A 20,910-nucleotide genomic window follows, 5' to 3' on the forward strand; every position below is an offset into this window, starting at 1 on the left:
AAGCAGTGCTCAATTTGGACATTTAGGGGTGTAGTCTCTTAGGGGTGTACTCACTTTTGTTGCCGGTGGTTTAGACATTAATGGCTGTATATTGAGTTATTTTGATGGAAGAATAAATTTACACTGTTATATAAGCTGCACACAGACTACTTTTCATTGTGTCAAAGTGTCATTTTGTCAGTGTTGTCCCATGAAAAGATATACTTAAATATCTGCAGAAATGTGAGGGGTGTACTCACTTTTGTGATACACTGTATATATGTATATATATACCGATCAGGCATAACATTATGCCCACCTTTCTTATAGTGTTGGTCCCCCTTTTGCTGCCAAAACAGCCCTGACCCGTCGAGGCATGGACTCCACTAGACCCCTGAAGGTGTGCTATACGGGTTAGCAGCAGATCCTTTTTCCCATAGTGCATCCTGGTGCTGTGTGTTCCCCAGGTAAGCGACGAACACGCACCCGGCCGTCCACATGATCTAAAAGAAAACGTGATTCATCAGACCAGGCCGCCTTCTTCCGTTGCTCCGTGGTCCAGTTCCGATTCTCACGTGCCCATTGTTGGCGCTTTCGGCGGTGGACAGGGGTCAGCACGGGCACCCTGACCGATCTGTGGCTCTGCAGCCCCAAACACAACAAACTGTGCTGCTCTGTGTATTCTGACACCTTTCTATCAGAACCAGCATGAACTTCTTCAGCAGTTTGAGCTACAGGAGCTCGTCTGTTAGATCCAGCCTTCGCTCCACACGTGCATCAATGAGCCTCGGCCGCCCATGACCCTGTCACCGGTTTACCACAGTTCCTTCCTTGGACCACTTTTGATAGATACTGACCACTGCAGACCGGGAACACCCCACAAGAGCTGCAGTTTTGGAGATGCTCTGACCCGGTCGTCTAGCCATCATAATTTGGCCCTCAGATCCTCACGCTCGCCCATTTTTCCTGCTTCTAACATCAACTTTGAGGATAAAATGTTCACTTGCTGCCTGATATACCCCCCCACTAACAGGTGCCATGATGAAGAGATAATCAGTGTTATTCACTTCACCTGTCAGTGCTCAGAATGTTATGCCTGGTCAGTGTATATATGAAGAGAGGCTCTGGGTTGAAGTCTTACCTTTAGTATCTATCTGTAATGAGTTTTGCATGTTCTTCTGTGTCTCTTGAGTTTTATCCTCCCACCAAAAACATGCAAAAGGTGGATTGGCTGCTGTTAATTTTCCCTAGCTGTGTGTGTGTGTGACGTTGCTGAAATAACCTGGCACCCTATCCGAGGTGTATTTCTGCCTGGTGCCCAGGATCACCTGCAACCCTGCAACCCTGATCAGACTCAAAATAAATACACTAAAGCCGAGAAAAACCACGAGACCAGAGCGGAAGTGTAGGAATCATTAACTTTATTACCAGTCTGAATACAAAGTCTCGCAGGCCACAATAAAAAAGACAGTTTGTACATCGTAAAGACTGATCCCAAACGTTTCCATCGGGGTGCAGGCGCACACTAACATCCAGAACATCCACAGATCGGGGGGAAGGAAGGAAGGAAGGAAGGAGGGGGTCGAATTTCCAAAACTGAAACGGATTTAGGGTGCTCGGGTGGAGCAGCAGGCTTTGGGACCACCGACGGGATCCGGGGTTTGAATCTCAGCTGGCGTGTGAAGGAAGGTCGGGTGGCCGAAGGGCTCCCAGACCTGCAGCGACCCTGACCAGGATTAAGCGGTTGATGGAAGCGATTTCGTACCAAGACTTACACAGAATTAAAACCCAGTCACATCGATAAACCTGCGATCAGTCACGATTACAATCTAATGCATTCATATTAGTTTAATCACTGATTGTGACGAGGGATGGGATTCGAACCTGCAGTTTGTAGCACAGATGGTGCAGTATGCTTATTTTTCCGTATAGGTGGCGCTGTTTTGCAGTGGATTAATCCTCACAAGTAATCACACCCCAGTCACAAGCACTTCTGCATATTTCTGATGAAGAGGTGTACAAAAAATACCCCAAATACCCAGATGATACATACTGCACCCACTGTGCTAACCATCCTGTCACTGATCATCGAATTTAGGTCATAAATGCCCTCATCATAGTCTCCCTCACAGCACACTGGTGATTTATTACTAAGGAACTGAACCTCATGTTCAGACAGAGCGCTAAAGTTGTACTGTACTACATTATTATTATTATACCATAATAAACCTATAATAATTATTCTAAGTCTGAATAACTCCAGCAGCAATGTGAGGACCTGTTTGAGACTATAGCTGATAACACGTCTGCACTTCACGTGTTGGTAAATATTTACCAATGAGAGAGAGAAAATCCCACATAACGCGGCGCACTGACGTTCACACAGTTCTGAACGACGCTGATTTAAAAAATCCTACTGTTAGTCACACAAACAAACAAAAAAACCAGATCGTACTGGACACAATAAAAAGAAGACGTTTGCTCACACACACTGTGGTCTGACCACCGGTGAGCCGTCCCACACTGCCACAAAGTGAGGTACGAGTGTGACGTTGCAGTATTCCGGGTTTCTGTGTTCGTAGCAGCAATAAAAGATCCGAGACACTCGACGGACCGATTCGACCAAAACACAAAAAGCACGACCCCCCTGGGACCCACCAGAACGCTGAACGTAGAGCAACAGCGGACTGACCGCGTCGGGGCTGCATGGAAGTCCAAAAGAGCTCGAGGTGGAACGTTTGATGCATGAAAACCCAAAAGATCATGTAGGTACATTTCTCCTCTTGGTTATTAGTACAGGGGTTCGGATGGAGCCCACCACCACCACCGGGACCCAGGTTCAAATCCCGGCGGTGCTATCACCTGGCTGGGCGTCTACACAGACCTGACTGGCTATGATGATGAAACGAAATGAATGATTTTTACGTCTATGACCTTATGAGGGAAATAATACTCATTAACTCCTTAAGGTACTGGACTAGTAATCAGAAGGTCACTGGTTTAAGCCCGACAACTGCCAGGTTGCCACTGCTGGGCCCTTAAGCAAGGTCCTTAAACCCTGGGTTGCTTAGACTGTCTACACTCACATTAATATACGACAGTTGTGGCCCAGCGATTAAGGTACTATACTAGTAATCTAAAGGTTGGTGGTTCAAGCCCTGTTGGGCCCGTGAGCAAGGTCCTTAACCCTCAATTGCTCAGACCGTCACTGTACTGCAAGTTGCTTTGGATAAAAGCGTCCGCTAAATGCCGAAACCTGATTAATTAAGGACAGTAATTAAGTCCCACATGCCGTGAGAGGCAAAAATCTGACCAAAACCAACATGTTGAAGGTATCCAGAAGGACTCGTGGTCTCTGTATCTAGTTTCAGGCAACATCCAGCTCTAAAATGTATGATATTCATTTACAAAAGGGACCGGTACGCCCTCAGTTGATGGCAACTTGGAGTTTTGAAGTGATCTGCCTATCCATGGTTTCTCTATGTGCCATCTTTTCAAGCTGATAGCAAAACCAGTTCGATTAAACAGCTAGAAAATGCCCACTAGTTCCTCAGTGTGATGATGCAGGCCTGAATATCTGAACGGGACAGAAGAAATGAAATGCACGGCCTTTTGGACTTCCATAAAAAACTTTATTACATGTCAATGGTTGCAGCAGGAGAACCGAGTCAAACCTCCTCCTCCTGCTCCTCAACAACAGATGAAAAAATCCCAACGTGAACCTGGAACGTCTCCAGATCAGGCGATCAGGAAACACACCGGGGCGATTCAACAGTAAACGAGGTGAAGACGAGTTTAATCTGGTATCCGTTCCATCGACACACAAAACACACACGTTTAACCCCCCAACCTTTCCACCACCACGGCTAAAAAATAAAAAAATAAAATAATAATGAAGGAAAAGCCCGGTTGCCCCCTCCTACCCACACAGAAACGATAAAAGTCGGTTGATTCACCTTTGTCCAGCACACGACCTCGAATCGGATTCTTTAAAACGTCTGAAACTGCATGAAGACTTTAAGACGACCATCAGAGCAAATCTTTGTCCAGTATAATGCAAAACCAAAACGAAATATGCACGGAGCGTTTGATGTACAGGCAAGCAAACACACACACACACACAGTCTCACACACACACACACACACACACACACGTACAGTATTCGAGAGTCAGTCCATTTCCAGTGGTGGTAAAGACAGAACAGAGAACAGACACTGTTGTAGTGTGCTGAGCTGACGGAGGATGAGAGCGAGAGTGGCACGCTTTGTCGATTTGTTTGTTTTGCAGGTTTTAGTCCAGCTCTGGTTGAACGGGAAGTGATGATAACGAGTAGCGAGGTAGCACTGATTGCAGATCTACTGTTCCTCCTCTTCCTCCTCCTCCTCCTCCTCGGAAGACTTGGATGCCTGCTCCTCTTTCTCCTGGAAGCATAAAAAGAATCGGAATGAATAATCATTCCTGATACTAGGGGTCTGTCTGTAAACCTGGTGACCCGCCCTGCTCCCTACGTTCTACCTGATCAGCTGCCTCTAAATAAGACATGGAGCTCATAAGGCAGATTATTTAGACGCTCTACTTTACAGAGATTACACCGATTGCGTCACACCAGCTAACGTCTCCCTCTGTGTACCGAAAATGCTTAAACTGTCCCTGACGCCCCCATTTACAAATAAATAGGGATGTAACGATGCACCCAAGCCAGTTAAAAATCGATTCACACGTGTAACGATTCAAATCGGTTTACAGTAAGTCCTCGGGTTACGGCAAACTTGACATACGGCGTTTCGTGGTTACGTCGCCATCTCCCATACATTTATTAAGAAAGTCTTGTTCCGTCATTCCGACGTACGGCGTTTGCGACATAAAAACAAAGTTCGCACGGGAACTAGTTGGCCAGCGGAGCGGACGAATACGTCGTCACGCGGCGCTATACGAGGAAGACGGCGTTGTATGTGCTCCATGTGAGTCACGTAGGTGCTTATGTAGGCGTGCTCCGACTTACGCCGAAAATCGCGTTACGTCGTGTCCGTAGGAACGGCTCTCCGACGTAAGTCGAGGACCTCCTGTACATGTACAATGAATCGATGTTCACTTTAAACAGCAGAGGGCGCCAGCGCTATTCACCACGCCTGGTCGACGGCACTACAGGGTTGCCAGGTTCGGAATTTTCCAGTCAAATTTTCTTTATGTGAGGATTCTTTATTTGTATTATTCCTTTATTTATTTTAAAATTGAATTTCAGGTTTTTTTGTTTGTTTTTTTTTAACATAAAAAGGGAAATGTGCAGCATTGTTTTGCATAGTTTGTACCTGTCTCAAAAATAAAAGGACATTCATTATTTAGATAAATAAAAGATGAACAAATACAGCATTTTATTATATTATTAAGAGAAATAATAAAAGAAAAGTGTCATAATGTGTCTTCAATTTCCTTTTGTTTAAAAAAAAATCAGGGTCGCTCAGGTGGCGCAGCGGTAAAGTACGCTAGCACACCAGAGTTGGGGTCTCGAACACATCGTATCGAATCTCAGCTCTGCCTTCCGACTGGGCCGGGCGGCTGCATGAACAACGATCGGCTCTCGTTCAGGGTTAGAGGGTAAGAAAGTCGGATCATAGGTCCTCATAACTGGTGCGACTGCGGCCCCTGCTGGCCGACTGATGGCGCCTGCACAGGGCTGAGGAATAATGCTGATGGGGGTGTGGTCCTCCGTACACGGTGCCCGTCAGGGTATGATCTCGACTCGTGCGGGTGAAAAACAGTCTGTACTGACTGTACGTGGCATATGTCAGTTGAGAGGCTAGATTAGGGGAGAAAATTAGGGGACGCTCCCTCGTCATTCATTCAGTCAGGTTCATATTTCACTCAGAATTAAGGCGCCTCAGTAGGACCATTTTAAAGGATCTAAGAATTTAGACACGTCCTCTTCTCGGGAGTGTAGAGAGAGCGCTAGGTTTTCGGACAGACCCTAAATCAGTCATAAGAGCATGCAACTGCATCCGATTCCAAACTGACACAGCTGTAAGCAGTAAGAATAGAATCTTATACACTCATAGAAATGCGCAAGCTCCTATTTGTGTGGGCTTTCCTCAGGCACGTCGGTTCCCTGCTACATCCTTAAAATAAAACAGATTGTGAGCACGCCTTGTCCTGCCATGGATGAAAAACCCTGTCCGAGGGACCAGGATGAAGCCGTTAATGAAAATGGAATCCATCCAGCGTGCAGTCGTTACTCAACAGAGTTTGTGAATCAGCAGCCGGGCGTTCGAGGGGAGACGTCGGTTAATTAGAGCCGTCCGACTCCAGATCTAAATAGCCGTGCGTGACTCAGACGTGTGGACTTCTGGGGCCACGTTTTAAATGAGTCGACCTGGAACGGGGCCCGAACCGCCGTGCCAGCCGGGGCGATTCCTCATGCGAGAGGAATGTACGGAGAAGAAAAGGGAAGCAGTGACAAAAGGGTGAGCTGGAGGAGGAGGTGGGGTGAGATGACAGTTACTAAATAAATGGTGGAGAAACCACACTGCTGAGAGAGAGAGAGAGAGAGAGAGAGAGAGAGAGAGAGAGAGAAAGAGAGAGAGAGAGAGAGAGTCTTAATGGGGCCTGAAATTTAGAACAAGATCCTCTCACAGGTTGAGAACATTCTGTCCCGACGGATCAGACACCCATCGAGTGTGAGACGAGGAGTAACAGACCCGACACGGAGGAGAAAATAAAAATCACCAATTTGGAAATGCAGCAAAAGTTAAGAGTTCAGGCCCCGTTCCAAATCGACTCATTTAAACGTGTAGCCGAGTGGTTAGGGTACCGGACTAGTAACCAAAAGGTCGCTGGTTCAAGCCGCATCACTGCCAGGTTGCCACTGTTGGGCCCTTGAGCAAGGCCCTTAACCCTCAATTGCTTAGACAGTATACTGTCACAGTTCTGCAAGTCGCTTTGGATAAAGGCGTCTGCTAAACGCCGAAAAGAGAAGGGACACCTAATGCACTCATGGTGGATGTGGACACACCTTGGCCTTGGCCACCCTCTCAAACACAGCCAATCATGTCTATAAACAGGTGCCGACAGCAAAACTGAGGATTCGGACCCCGGATCGTAAAGGAAGCGAGCTAACGTGACGAGCTCTTAGTCGCTGCCCTTTCTAAAAATGGTGCCAGACGGCATCAAGGAGCATAAATCAGGACGTCTGATTACTAGTCCAGTACCTTAACTGCTAGGCTACAACTGCCCTTGTATGACCCATGTGCACTGCACTCAACACCTCGGATGAATTGGAAGGTTGACTGTGAGCCAAGGCTCCTTGTCTAACATCAGTGCAAAAGGACTTACAGTACTGTGACAGGATACTGTTTGAGCATATGAGGGTTAAGGGCCTTGCTCAAGGGCCCAACAGTGACAACCTGGTAGTGGTGGGGCTTGAACCAGCGACCATTCGATGACTAGTCCAGTACCTTAACCACTAGGGTACACCTGCCCTGACCTTACAAAGAGTGGCTGTGCACTAATTCCCCACAGACATGGTCCAAGGGTTTGGAACTGAACATAACAAGCCCAGGTTCAGGTCCAGGTCCAGGTCCAGGTGGGCTTGGACCATCGTTACCTGACGCCAGTCCGTCCAGGTAACTAATTAAAATAAAAATAACCCCCAAGGGTGGCCAGATTCTCCAACACGCACTGCAGATCACCCACGACACCTAACCGCCCCGAGTGAAACGTAAACAGACGTGTGGTTTCCGACACTGCAGACAGAGGAGGAAGTTCACATCGATAAACCAGTACTAACCGCTTTCTTGGGTCTTCCTCTGCGCTTGGTCCCTGCAGATGCTGACGCAGCAGCTGCTTTCTGAAAACAAAACAGAAGAAGGGAAAAAAAAAACTGAAAACGTGGTAAAATAGACACGATCCGTTTCGGTCTGTGTTTCGCTCGCTATCCGCACAGCAAATATAATCAGTGATGATCTGCAAAACCACCGTTGTTCACCTGGTCAAGCTTTTTTTGGTGCGTTAGGTAGAATTGTAAGTGGTTACAGGTCAGGGAAGCAATAAAATTAGATTAAGAAGCTGCTGGACCAGACTGGGTGTGCAGCCAATGGAAGAGACGCTCATACATACACACATCATAAAAAATCATGGATTTCAGCCACATCAGTTGCAAACAGGTGTAATAAATAAATGATATAAAGAAAACTGTATTTATTTATTTTTATATTTTTTATTTTAATAATTCCACTTCCCCCCCCCCAAATTTTCTCCCCTAATCTAGTCGTGTCTAATTACCCTGATTGCGTCCTCTATACTGATTCGACCCTTCACCGCCGACTGAGGACGCCTCTCGACTGACATGCGCACCTTCAGTCGGGCACTGTGTACGGAGGGCCACACCCCCATCAGCATTATTCCTCAGCCCTGTGCAGGGGGTCGCAGTCGCACCAGTTATGAGGACCTATGATCCGACTTTTTAGCCTCTAAACCTGAACGAGAGCCGATCGTTGTTCATGCTGCCGCCCGGACCAGTCGGAAAGGCAGAGCTGAGATTCGATACGATGTGTTCGAGACCCCGACTCCGGTGCGCTAGCGTACTTTACCGCTTCATACACATGCTTCTGTATTTTATAGCATGATCCGCGATATGTTACTTGTCCTCATTTGTCCGTTTATATTTTTCTTTTCATTTGTTCCTGCCAGGAAGTTTAGGGTCGCTCTTGTGTTTTCTTGGTTGAGGGTTTCTTGAACAGTTCAGGTGTGTGTTTGTTTGTTTATTAGGATTTTAAAGTCATGTTTTACACTTTTGGCTACATTCATGACAGGAACGTTAGTTACTCACACACACACGGTTCATCGGTTCACAAGGACACGGTCTTGGACAATTTTGTATCTCCAGTTCACCTCACTTGCACGTTTTTGTACTGTAGGAGGAAACCGGAGCACCCGGAGTAAACCCACACGGACACGGGGAGAACATGCAAACTCTACACAGAAAGGACCCGGAGCGCCCCACCTGGGGGTCGAACCCGAGACCTTCTTGCCGTGAGGCGACAGTGCTACCCACTTAGTGTGTGTAGCTTTTCTCTCTCTGGTGTATTTGGGGCATTCGATCAGAACATGCTTTATTGTGAGCCGTGTTTGGCATCTTTCACATGTTGGGGGGGGTTTAAGAAGAAAACAATATGCTTCCGACGTTGCAGCAAAGGTTTAGGGAAGGCCCTGTCCTGTTCCAGCATGAAACATGAAGAAAAGCTCGGTTTAAAAAACAAGAAGCTCCAGTGTCCTGCACAGAGCCCTGACCTCAGCCTCACTCAACATCTCTGGAATGAACCGGAACGTTAACATCAGCGCCCAGCCGTACAAATGCATGTTGTCATCTTTTGGCTGAATGAGCACAAATTCTCACAGTCATACTTCGAAGTATAAATCACATAATTCACTCTATTTTAATAGCATTAGCTTTGGATGTCCAACAATGCCCATGGTCAGGTGTCTAAACGCTTCAGACCAGGGTGTGTGAGCATTGGTGATGGGTTGTTTGTTTTTTATGATGCTATATTATCACCTGTGATATTCATGGCAGAAATCTGTGTTAGTTTTAGGTGAAGCCATTTTTATCTAACACGGACTTTGAGAGGGTTATACATGCATTCATCTCTTCCAGACTCGATTATTGCAATGCTCCGTATGTTGGTGTTAGTCAGGCTGGTCCTTTCTCACGTCTTCAGGCGGTCCAGAATGCCGCTGCGCATCTTTTGACCCAAGTCTCGTAAGCGTGAACACATCACTCCAATCCTTGCCTCTCAAAATCCTCGTTTACCTTTAAAGCACTGAATGGCTCTGCCCCTGCATATATTTCAGACCTCCTGCGACCATATATTCCATCTAGGTCACTTAGATCAGCTGACCAGTTTCTGCTGATCGTACCAAAATCCAGATTGAAATGTAGGGGCGATCGTGCTTTTTGTACTTTTGCCCCCAAACTCTGGAATGAACTTCCTTTACATGTTAAGACGGCCCCTACGCTCACCGTTTATAAGTCTTTATTCTTTGGCTTTTAACACAGTATGAGAGTGTGTGTTTGTATCAATGTGGTCTCATTGTATATTATTTATTGTTTTACTGTTCTTTGTTGCCTGTAATGGTTATTTTACTGTAGATTGTACAGCACTTTGTACAACAGTTGTTGTTTTAAACGTGCTTTATAAATAAATTGACTGACATTTTAGGGGTCTTATACCATTAAGGAGGATTATTTCTGTATTTCCTTGAATGTATAGGCCATATGTAGTCTTATTTCTTTTATTAGGGTTTTAACGTCATGTTTTACACTTTGGTTCAATACATGACAGGACAGTTTACTGGTTAGTTACTGCTTACACTATTTTGTATCTCCACTTCACCTCACTTGCACGTCTTTGTACTGTAGGAGGAAACCGGAGCTCCCGGATGAAAACCCACACAGACACGGGCAGAGAGGACCCAGGACCTTTTTGCTGTGAGGCGACAATGCTACCCACCGGCACTTATTCAGGATATTTGGTGATGAATAAGACCTGGCTTCAGGCCATCGAAAGTCCTTCCCACAGAACTGAAAGCAAGGCTGTATGCACAGTAGTGCAGGCTGTGTGTGTGTGTGTGTGTGTGTGTGTGTGTGTGTGTGAGAATGAGAGAAAGAGAAAGTCTGACCACTAGAGGGGGTTCCTGAATGTGGGCACACATCCAGAGGGCAACAGGTTCACCGTCCACTATATTAGAAATGGACATGAAGGTCAGTCTAGTTCACTGGCCACCTGGTCTGAAGCTCTGAGACAGCTGGCAGGACCAACACACACACACACACACACACACACACACACACACACACACACGAGAGCGAGGGTGTACATGTATGTGAACGTGCAGAGTATTGGGGGGCCGTCGTCATGCCAACACGCATGGACGAGCGTAAACTCCATGTGCGTGCGTTCGGGTTCGAGGTGGAGGACGTTGCCGTGGCGACGGCGCCTCTATCTCGTGCACCTGCATCATGCAAAATGCCACAGGAAGCCACGGTGAGACAGGAAGTGGGGACCGTCCTGGTTTCGCTTCGATGTTTTCGGCTTCACGGCGGTGCTGCAGATCGGGCCCCAAAAAAAAAAAAAAGAGACGGGACGCACCACGACAGTAGGACGGCCGACCGGTTTAAACCCTCGTCTGGAACGTTCTGTAGATTATTATGGTCTATCGTTCAAGCCACATCACTGACAAGCTGCCACTGTTGGACCCCTGAGCAAAACGTAATTATGCAACTATAATAAATGTCGATATTTAGCAGAAGCTTTTATCCAAAGCGACTTACAACTATGACTGAATACAGTTTAAGCAACTGAGATTTAAGGGCCTTGCTCAGGGGCCCCAAACAGTGGTGATGTTGGGGCTTAAACTAGCAACCTTATGGGATCCTGAGATCAAAGCTACAGATCCCAACAGATCCTCATCAGAATCCTGATCGATTGCTGCATGCTGTCAGTACGGAGTGTAAATTAGTGTTATGGTACTAAAACGATGTGGATATTTGGCATCATGGTCTAATAAGCTCATTAATGAGGTCAGGAAGAGCTTTAATACACCTGCTGCGTCACCTTCATTATGAACAGCGCTCAGAATCGCCAAGATAAACGCTGATTAAATATTAATAAATCCGAGAAAGTTCGGGTTATGATCACGAATACTCACTTTGCCCTTGGATGTGGAGCTCGACTTGTTCTTGCTGCCCTTTGGTCGACCCCTGGGCCTCTTCGGTGTCGGGGAACCGCTGGCCTCCTGTCGGAGGAAGACCCCAAGTCATTCAAGTCTATACCGCGTTAACATTATAGACATACCATAAAAACGACTTCAAAGCGACGCGATGAACAGGTCAAAGACCCGCGGTTCATCCCATGATATAGCATGATGTTTATTTCACCTCACCAGCTCGTCATTGCCCGAAAATACGCTGTTATTATGGTTACACTTGTTGCACGGTGAGTGATAATACATAAAGGATTCCAGAGTAAACAGGAAGCCGGTGTGTACGAGCGTGACACGCATGAGCAAGCCACCAAACCGCCGGGCTCATGATTCACCGATAAAGTGGCACGCTTTCATGTCTCCAGTTTCACAAGGTGCACGCAATTTTTAAATACCCAAAGACACGCGCCTGAGGTCGGGCGACAACCAGCCAACCAAAACATAACAGAACTACAGTATAATGATCTTACGTACGGTGATGAGATGATTATCAGGCCTCAATAATGCTGACAATCCTGGGTTAGAAAAAAAAAAGGATCAAACACAAAATTGCTAAATATTTAGGGGTGGAGGCTCTTTGACACAGAGCATCTCATTTCTAATGGTCAGTCAATACACCTACACCTAGTGACTAGATTACTTGCATCTTTGCACAGTATTGCAATTTATGCACCTTACTCTTTAATATCTACTCGGTACCATGTACAGGCCAACACTACTCCCGTCTTTGGTCTCACCCCCCCTCAGTTATTATCTGCACTGTGTATATCGTATCGTTTCGCCCCCTGGTCCCGGAGGAAGGTTTCGCATCGATATGTACCTGTATAGAGCTGAAATGACAATAAAGCCTCTGGAATACAGAACCCTGACCTTGCAGAGCCTATCCGGCCTGAGCGTTGTTTGCCTGGCAGCCGGGTGTTTGCATTTCTGTACGCAGCTTCTCAAGCGGAGGCACAAAGTAAGCAGTGTTCAAGGTCGGCGCCAACTGACGTGGGCGGCTACTCTAGGACCGACAGGTGGCGCCGAGCTCCCAGCTGCCGAGTTCCACCGAGTGCGTCGGACGCCCGCGGAGGTCAGCCGGGTCCGACCGACGGAAGGAAGGAGCGCTCGGGGAAGTGACCGATATTCGGGTCTCGAACGAGCCGGGGGGCGTTTACTGCACGAGTCTGAGCCCAGGTCAGGTCAGGTCAGGTCAAGCAAGTCAAGCACGGGCTAAACGTCACACTCGTGTAAATAACAGTTCAGACATTCTGCAGCACGCCACTTAAATGCATACCAGAAGCGGGAGAACTTGCACCGACACGCGGGCGAGCACACAAGACAGGAAGAGCTCGCTATGAGTGATGAGTAATCACTCTGAATCAGAAGGGAATTCGGGAGGGCGCTTTTATCCGCTAACACGGCTAATTAACACGATACAGGTCGAGAGCCGTGCTGAGTCACAGTAAAACATCATAAATATAAAAATCAAAGGGAAACTGCATTTTCTTAAAGCAGCCGGATTAGCCGAGTGACGTACAGAAGAGCTTCCTCAGTAAACAGATCAGCAACCATCCAAAAACTCCAATCTGCATGGACCCGGTTATTTATTTATCTTTTTTTTCCTCTTCCGACACGTGCACAGCCCTCCTCTTCTCGCCCCTGCATTCCGCACAGGCGTCTCCGTCGCCGATCAGGGTCCTTACACAGCGTATGAATATCCACCCGCGCACACAGAGGCAGGCACTGCCAATTATGCCCGCTACATGCCGCCCAGCCGACCGGTGGCAACACAGAACATCCCGCTGCGCCACCTGGGCTTATTTTTATTTTATCGGGATTTTAACGTCATGTTTTACTCACTTTGGTTCCATTCATGACAGGAGCTACTGCTTACACAAGATTCATCAGTTCAAGTTTAATATCAAACACAGTCAGTCATGGACAATTTCGCATCTTTAATTTACCTCACTTAATTAACCCACACAGACACGGGGAGAACATGCAAACTCCAGACAGAAAGGACCTGAACCGCTCCGCCTGGGGACCTTCTTGCCGTGAGGAGACCGTGCTACCCGCCGAGCCATATCTGAGTCTCGGGTTCGAGTCTCAGCGGAACCACCGACCTGGTTGGACGTTCCCTTCCCTCCCTCGGGGTCTCTTCACACCGTCTCGGTTCTATGCAATCTATAGAACTGGTCTAGACGCCTGTGCAAGTTTGTGGGGAGGGTCATATGGAGCTTAGCGTGTCTCCCCAAGGGAACACGGCACTTTCGGGCGGCAGCAAATGGGCCACGTGTTTAAGGGAGCATTTTATTTCCGTATTTACAGATTAAGACTGTGTATATGAAGGTGTTGGAGCTCTCGGAAGACTAAATCATACCTGTGGGTGTTTCCTGGGTCTCCCTCTTCCTCTCTTTTCTGCTCCGTCCTTCTCTTTAGTAGAGACGGTGTCTTTGCCAGTGTCACTCATGTTGTACTGCTATTAGAGCACAGAAATCAGCACAGAATAAGAAATTAATAAACAAATAGCAAGTCATTGATTCTTGATCACTGCCCTTATGATGTGAACTTAGGGAAAATAGAATATGACTCTACTGTTGTTACTATTAATTTAGGCTTATATGCAGTGATCAGCTAAATGTTATATAGAAAATAATGACTCTACAAACCAGAGCATTACATGCATCGATCACATGCATCGATCACGCGTAAACAGGAGCTTTTCTTGCTCAACAGCCTCTATACAAATGTAAACGTCAAACACACCACAGTTTTTCTGATTGTGGTGGTTCTTGGAAAACATCCAAGCATGCGGATGCAGTCGCCCCTTATTCAAACCCTTATACAGCCCTGAACCCCGAGCCTGGATTAACCACTGACTGTGAAATATTTGCTTGTCGGTACCCGTGCCGGTCGCTTTGCCTCATTTAGATTTTCTAAGAAGTGGTTTCAGGACATTCTGTGTCCGTGTCCGTGTAGAAGGGGTAAAGAATTTACGTATGGGGTTTATGTATGGGGTTTATGTATGGGGTTCGGGTGGTGGGTCTGTCAGGTCATGGTTTGGACATAAATGACCCAGAGTTGGCCTTAAGGGGACATAGAAAATCATACCAGTATACACATACACATATATACACACACACACACACACACACACACACACACACACACAGACCTATAGGAATATCTGCTTCTTGGGTCATTTTTTGCTTTTTGATTTCTTAACTCTTACCTACGCCTAAATCCACACACACTTGCACATATACACAAACTAACACACAATTATGCTTACTCACACACACGCTCACACACTAACCCACATACACTCACATACCTACACTGTGACACATAATTACTCACATATATACATATACACACACACAAACTTACATGCTCATACACTAACACACACTCTCACAAGCAGACACATACATAAATCCACACACACTTGCACATATACACAAACTAACACACAATTATGCTTACTCACACACACACACACACACACACACACACACACACACACACACACACACACACACACACACACACTAACCCACATACACTCACATACCTACACTGTGACGCATAATTACTCACATATATACATATACACACACACAAACTTACATGCTCATACACACACGAACTTGCACACATACACACACAAACTTACATGCTCATACACACACACACACACACACACACACACACACTAACCCACATACACTCACATACCTACACTGTGACGCATAATTACTCACATATATACATATACACACACACAAACTTACATGCTCATACACACACGAACTTGCACACATACACACACAAACTTACATGCTCATACACACACACACACACACACTTGCATGCACACACACACGAACTTGCACACATACATACACACACTTGCATGCACACACACAAACTTACATGCACACACACAAACTTACATGCTCATACACACAAACTTACATGCTCATACACACACACACGAACTTGCACACATACACACTTGCATGCACACACACACACAAACTTGCACACATATATACACACAAACTTACATGCACACACACACGAACTTGCACGCATACATACACACACTTGCATGCACACACACAAACTTGCACACATATATACACACAAACTTACATGCACACACACACGAACTTGCACGCATACATACACACACTTGCACACACACACACACACAAACTTGCACACATATATACACACAAACTTACATGCACACACACACGAACTTGCACGCATACATACACACACTTGCACACACACACACAAACTTGCACACATACAGTGTATCACAAAAGTGAGTACACCCCTCACATTTCTGCAAATATTTTATTATATCTTTTCATGGGACAACACTATAGACATGAAACTTGGATATAACTTAGAGTAGTCAGTGTACAGCTTGTATAGCAGTGTAGATTTACTGTCTTCTGAAAATAACTCAACACACAGCCATTAATGTCTAAATAGCTGCAACATAAGTGAGTACACCCCACAGTGAACATGTCCAAATTGTACCCAAAGTGTCAATATTTTGTGTGACCACCATTATTATCACTGCCTTAACCCTCCTGGGCATGGAATTCACCAGAGCTGCACAGGTTGCAACTGGAATCCTCTTCCACTCCTCCATGATGACATCACGGAGCTAGTGGATGTTAGACACCTTGAACTCCTCCACCTTCCACTTGAGGATGCGCCACAGGTGCTCAATTGGGTTTAGTCCATCACCTTTACCTTCAGCTTCCTCAGCAAGGCAGTTGTCATCTTGGAGGTTGTGTTTGGGGTCGTTATCCTGCTGGAAAACTGCCATGAGGCCCAGTTTTCGAAGGGAGGGGATCATGCTCTGTTTCAGAATGTCACAGTACATGTTGGAATTCATGTTTCCCTCAATGAACTGCAGCTTCCCAGTGCCAGCAACACTCATGCAGCCCAAGACCATGATGCTACCACCACCATGCTTGACTGTAGGCAAGATACAGTTGTCTTGGTACTTCTCACCAGGGCGCCGCCACACATGCTGGACACCATCTGAGCCAAACAAGTTTATCTTGGTCTCGTCAGACCACAGGGCATTCCAGTAATCCATGTTCTTGGACTGCTTGTCTTCAGCAAACTGTTTGCTGGCTTTCTTGTGCGTCAGCTTCCTTCTGGGATGACGACCATGCAGACCGAGTTGATGCAGTGTGCGGCGTATGGTCTGAGCACTGACAGGCTGACCTCCCACGTCTTCAACCTCTGCAGCAATGCTGGCAGCACTCATGTGTCTATTTTTTAAAGCCAACCTCTGGATATGACGATGAACACGTGGACTCAACTTCTTTGGTCGACCCTGGCGAAGCCTGTTCCGAGTGGAACCTGTCCTGGAAAACCGCTGTATGACCTTGGCCACCATGCTGTAGTTCAGTTTCAGGGTGTTAGCAATCTTCTTATAGCCCAGGCCATCTTTGTGGAGAGCAACAATTCTATTTCTCACATCCTCAGAGAGTTATTTGCCATGAGGTGCCATGTTGAATATCCAGTGGCCAGTATGAGAGAATTGTACCCAAAACACCAAATTTAACAGCCCTGCTCCCCATTTACACCTGGGACCTTGACACACAACACCAGGGAGGGACAACGACACATTTGGGCACAATTTGGACATGTTCACTGTGGGGTGTACTCACTTATGTTGCAGCTATTTAGACATTAATGGCTGTGTGTTGAGTTATTTTCAGAAGACAGTAAATCTACACTGCTTTACAAGCTGTACACTGACTACTCTAAGTTATATCCAAGTTTCATGTCTATAGTGTTGTCCCATGAAAAGATATAATGAAATATTTGCAGAAATGTGAGGGGTGTACTCACTTTTGTGATACACTGTATATACACACAAACTTACATGCACACACACGAACTTGCACACATACATACACAAACTTACATGCACACACACACAAACTTACATGCTCATACACACACACACGAACTTGCACACATACACACTTGCACACATATATACACACAAACTTACATGCACATACACACACACAAACTTGCACACATACATACACACACACACACAAACTTACATGCACATACACACACACACAAACTTACATGCACATACACACACACAAACTTGCACACATACATACACACACACAAACTTACATGCACACACACACACACACACTTGCACACATACATACACACACACAAACTTGCACACACACACACACACACACACAAACAGTCTTGTTCCCTGGACTCTGACAACTCCAACACATACAACTACTTAGTGATTGTATTACTTGCATCTTTGCACAATATTGCATTTTTGCACCACTTTTGAAGAATTCCTAATTAGACCTGAAGCTGGTCCACATGTATAATATAATATAACAACATAACGCCAATTTATTTATACATTATACTAGCTTCTAATCAGGTGGTCAAATTCTAAATGTCTAAGAAACTTTACAGTATACAGTCTAAGCAATTGATGGTTAAGGTCCTTGCTCAAGGGCCCCCCAACAGTGGCAACGTGGCAGTAGTGGGGCTTGAACCAGCAACCTTCTGCTGACTAGTACAGTACCTTCACCACTAGGCTACAACTGCAACACTGTATTAAAATAAGCGAAACATCAACAGAAGCATTTGTACTTGTGGTAACTTAAGACTTTTTGGTACTTTATTCTACATATTAAGCGGATTTAATGATTAATTTGGTGGTGTAATAATATATATAAATAATACAGTATATGATCCACACTAGCACAGGTTGAACGGTCGAAGGCGAATGAGAGAAGTTAGCTTTAGCTTTTAGCATTAGCCGGTTTTGAATAAGCAAGTGTTTGTTTACACAGGGTTCAAAACCTCCCGAAGCGGCCGAATTATTTCCAAAAGACAAACACATGCACATCTGTATCGAAGATAAACAACAACCCGGAGATAATTAAAACAAATAATACAAAATAATACAAAATAATACAGAGTTAAATACCTCAGAGCTCCGCTTCGGCTAAAGCTGTAGCTCACCGTTACTACGGAAGCCCCGTGTGCTCAAATCTCACACACACACGCTTAGAGGGGAGAAACGCGAGACGGAAATACGAGCACAGCGGGCGCAACATGTGCGCACAAAAACTGGCGCGCAAACAAAGAACAATACAACAACTGCACCCCAAAACCCCGCACCCACTGATTTATAGGACTTATAGACCAAAATACCATTTATTTCTAATGTAAAGAGTAATTAAAAAGCATAGAAGAGCACTTTTAATGTGCAGTTTTTGTGCAAAATACAATCCGAGCATCTGAGGACTGGATAATTCCTTACACATTAGTCTAAATCACTCAAAAATAATACATATTATATTTAATCAGTATTTACTTTACTTTGGCTATTTCAAATATTAAAAAAGTTTAATTTTATAACACTTAAATATTTGAAACAGTGTGTTTTGAACACAAATATTGCCGATTATTGTGCGCAATCAATACACAATGCACCAGTTACTTAAAAAAAAACACCCCAAGTTTAATTCTACCATGCACTTTAAAACATCCAGCACACATGGGGAATCTAAATACATGATAATAAGTTGGACTTGGGACTTAAAATTCAAGCAAAGTTTAATCACAATGCAAAAGAACGCGTTTCCAAATATGCGGGCAAAATGAGCAGCATCCGAACAATGAAACTTCTTCTCATTTCTATTCTATTCTATTACCATATCCACTATTTGTTGGTAATCTTTAAAGAAAATGAAGCTTTACATCAGCTTTGCTTCTCAATTGTTGCCCAAAAGTATTAAAGCAACTTTAATAACAAGGCGCAACTGGAATGGATTGTTGGGTGAGAATAATGGAAACACACGAGTGGCAGCAGCATGCTCCAGCAAACAATAGCCCCAAAACACACACACACACACTCTCTCTCTCTCTCTCACACACAGGAAGCTGGGGAAGCTCTTCCGACTGCAGGGTTTCACATCAATTACAAGCTACTGCGCAAATTACGCTCGATTCCTGACGCACATTTAACGTGCGCATTTTTCTCTTTCATCCCTCAGATGAAAATGAACCTTGATCCGCAGAAATGAAACTGAAAATGTGCGCACGGAGTCCTCCAGCCTTTTAAAAATAATCATGGTCATGCACCGAAACCTAAGCAAACAAAACCCCAGAATCAGACATAGAGAAAGGAGAGTACCTGTGTTCGGCGGGCAGCGCTGAATCCAGTGCACTTGTTTTGGGTAGAAGCGCGCACAGGGTGCAGGGAGCAGTGAATGAGGGGTGAAGGCGCTTCGGGCCACTTTAAAGGGCTTCCGAGTGAGAGCGCGCACTTTAGGGGAGGGAACAGGGTATGAGGGAGGGGACAGGGAGGAGGAACAACAGAAGAAAACAGACCTTCTGTTTTGGGGGTAGGGTTTTTTTTTGGGGGGGGGGGGGGGGGGGGGGGGGTGCTACACATTCATTCTTCATTCACAATAAAGTCGGATTGGCCCAGATGTTCCACTGTGTACACTTTATGGCCAAAAGTATTTGGACACCTGACCATGACCTTATTGGACGTCCTGTTCCAAATTGTATTAAACCAGAGTGACCCCTCTATGTGATCTTTTCAGTCATAACTCTAAGCTGCTTTGGATAAAGGTGTCTGCCAAATGCTGCAAATGTAAAAGCAACTTAAACTCATTTTGAGCAATTGTGGGTTAAGGGCTTTGCTTACTTAGTAAGTAGCTACTTGGTAGTGGTGGGGCTTAAACCAACAACCTTCTGATTAACCTCCCAGATACAAAAACAAATGACATTAAAATCGAGTGACCACTTTTCAGCTAGAACAACAGTCGCTCTTCTGAGAAGCTTCTTCCAAGACTTAGAATGTTGAAGCGTGTCTGTGGGAATTTGTGCCCATTCAGTCAAAAAGATGACAGCGTTTGTATGACTTGGCACTTGGTGTTCAGGTTCATTCCAGAGCTGTTAAGTGGTGCTTTTCTTTATGTCTTAATAGAGCTTGATGCATGCCGAAACAGGAAAAGACCTTCCCTAAACTGTTGCTGCAAAGTTGGATGCATATGATTTCCTGTATATCATTTATTCCACCTGGTAGCAACTGATTGGGCTGAAACACACGAATTCAAAAATTAGAAGGGGCGTCCCGA

At 45.5% G+C, this 20,910-nt stretch overlaps 1 protein-coding gene across 2 annotated transcripts; it reads right to left on the minus strand.

The window, feature by feature from the left end:
• Positions 1-1,383: 1,383 nt before the first annotated feature.
• Positions 1,384-20,036, minus strand: hmga1a (high mobility group AT-hook 1a). 2 transcript variants are annotated; one of them, XM_063015857.1, is made up of 5 exons: positions 19,959-20,036; positions 14,097-14,195; positions 11,681-11,767; positions 7,761-7,820; positions 1,384-4,401 (listed from the first exon to the last, which is right to left on the minus strand). In XM_063015857.1, exons 2-5 carry the CDS (start codon positions 14,184-14,186, stop codon positions 4,336-4,338), a joined length of 303 nt encoding a protein of 100 aa, XP_062871927.1. In that variant the 5' UTR covers positions 14,187-14,195; positions 19,959-20,036; the 3' UTR covers positions 1,384-4,335. The 2 variants fall into 2 exon arrangements, with proteins under 2 accessions (XP_062871927.1, XP_062871925.1); XM_063015855.1 differs by lacking the exon at positions 19,959-20,036 and adding an exon at positions 18,747-18,793.
• Between the last annotated feature and the right edge of the window lie 874 nt (positions 20,037-20,910).

This window comes from Trichomycterus rosablanca, chromosome 19, assembly GCF_030014385.1.
Source record: "Trichomycterus rosablanca isolate fTriRos1 chromosome 19, fTriRos1.hap1, whole genome shotgun sequence".
NCBI lineage: Eukaryota > Metazoa > Chordata > Actinopteri > Siluriformes > Trichomycteridae > Trichomycterus > Trichomycterus rosablanca.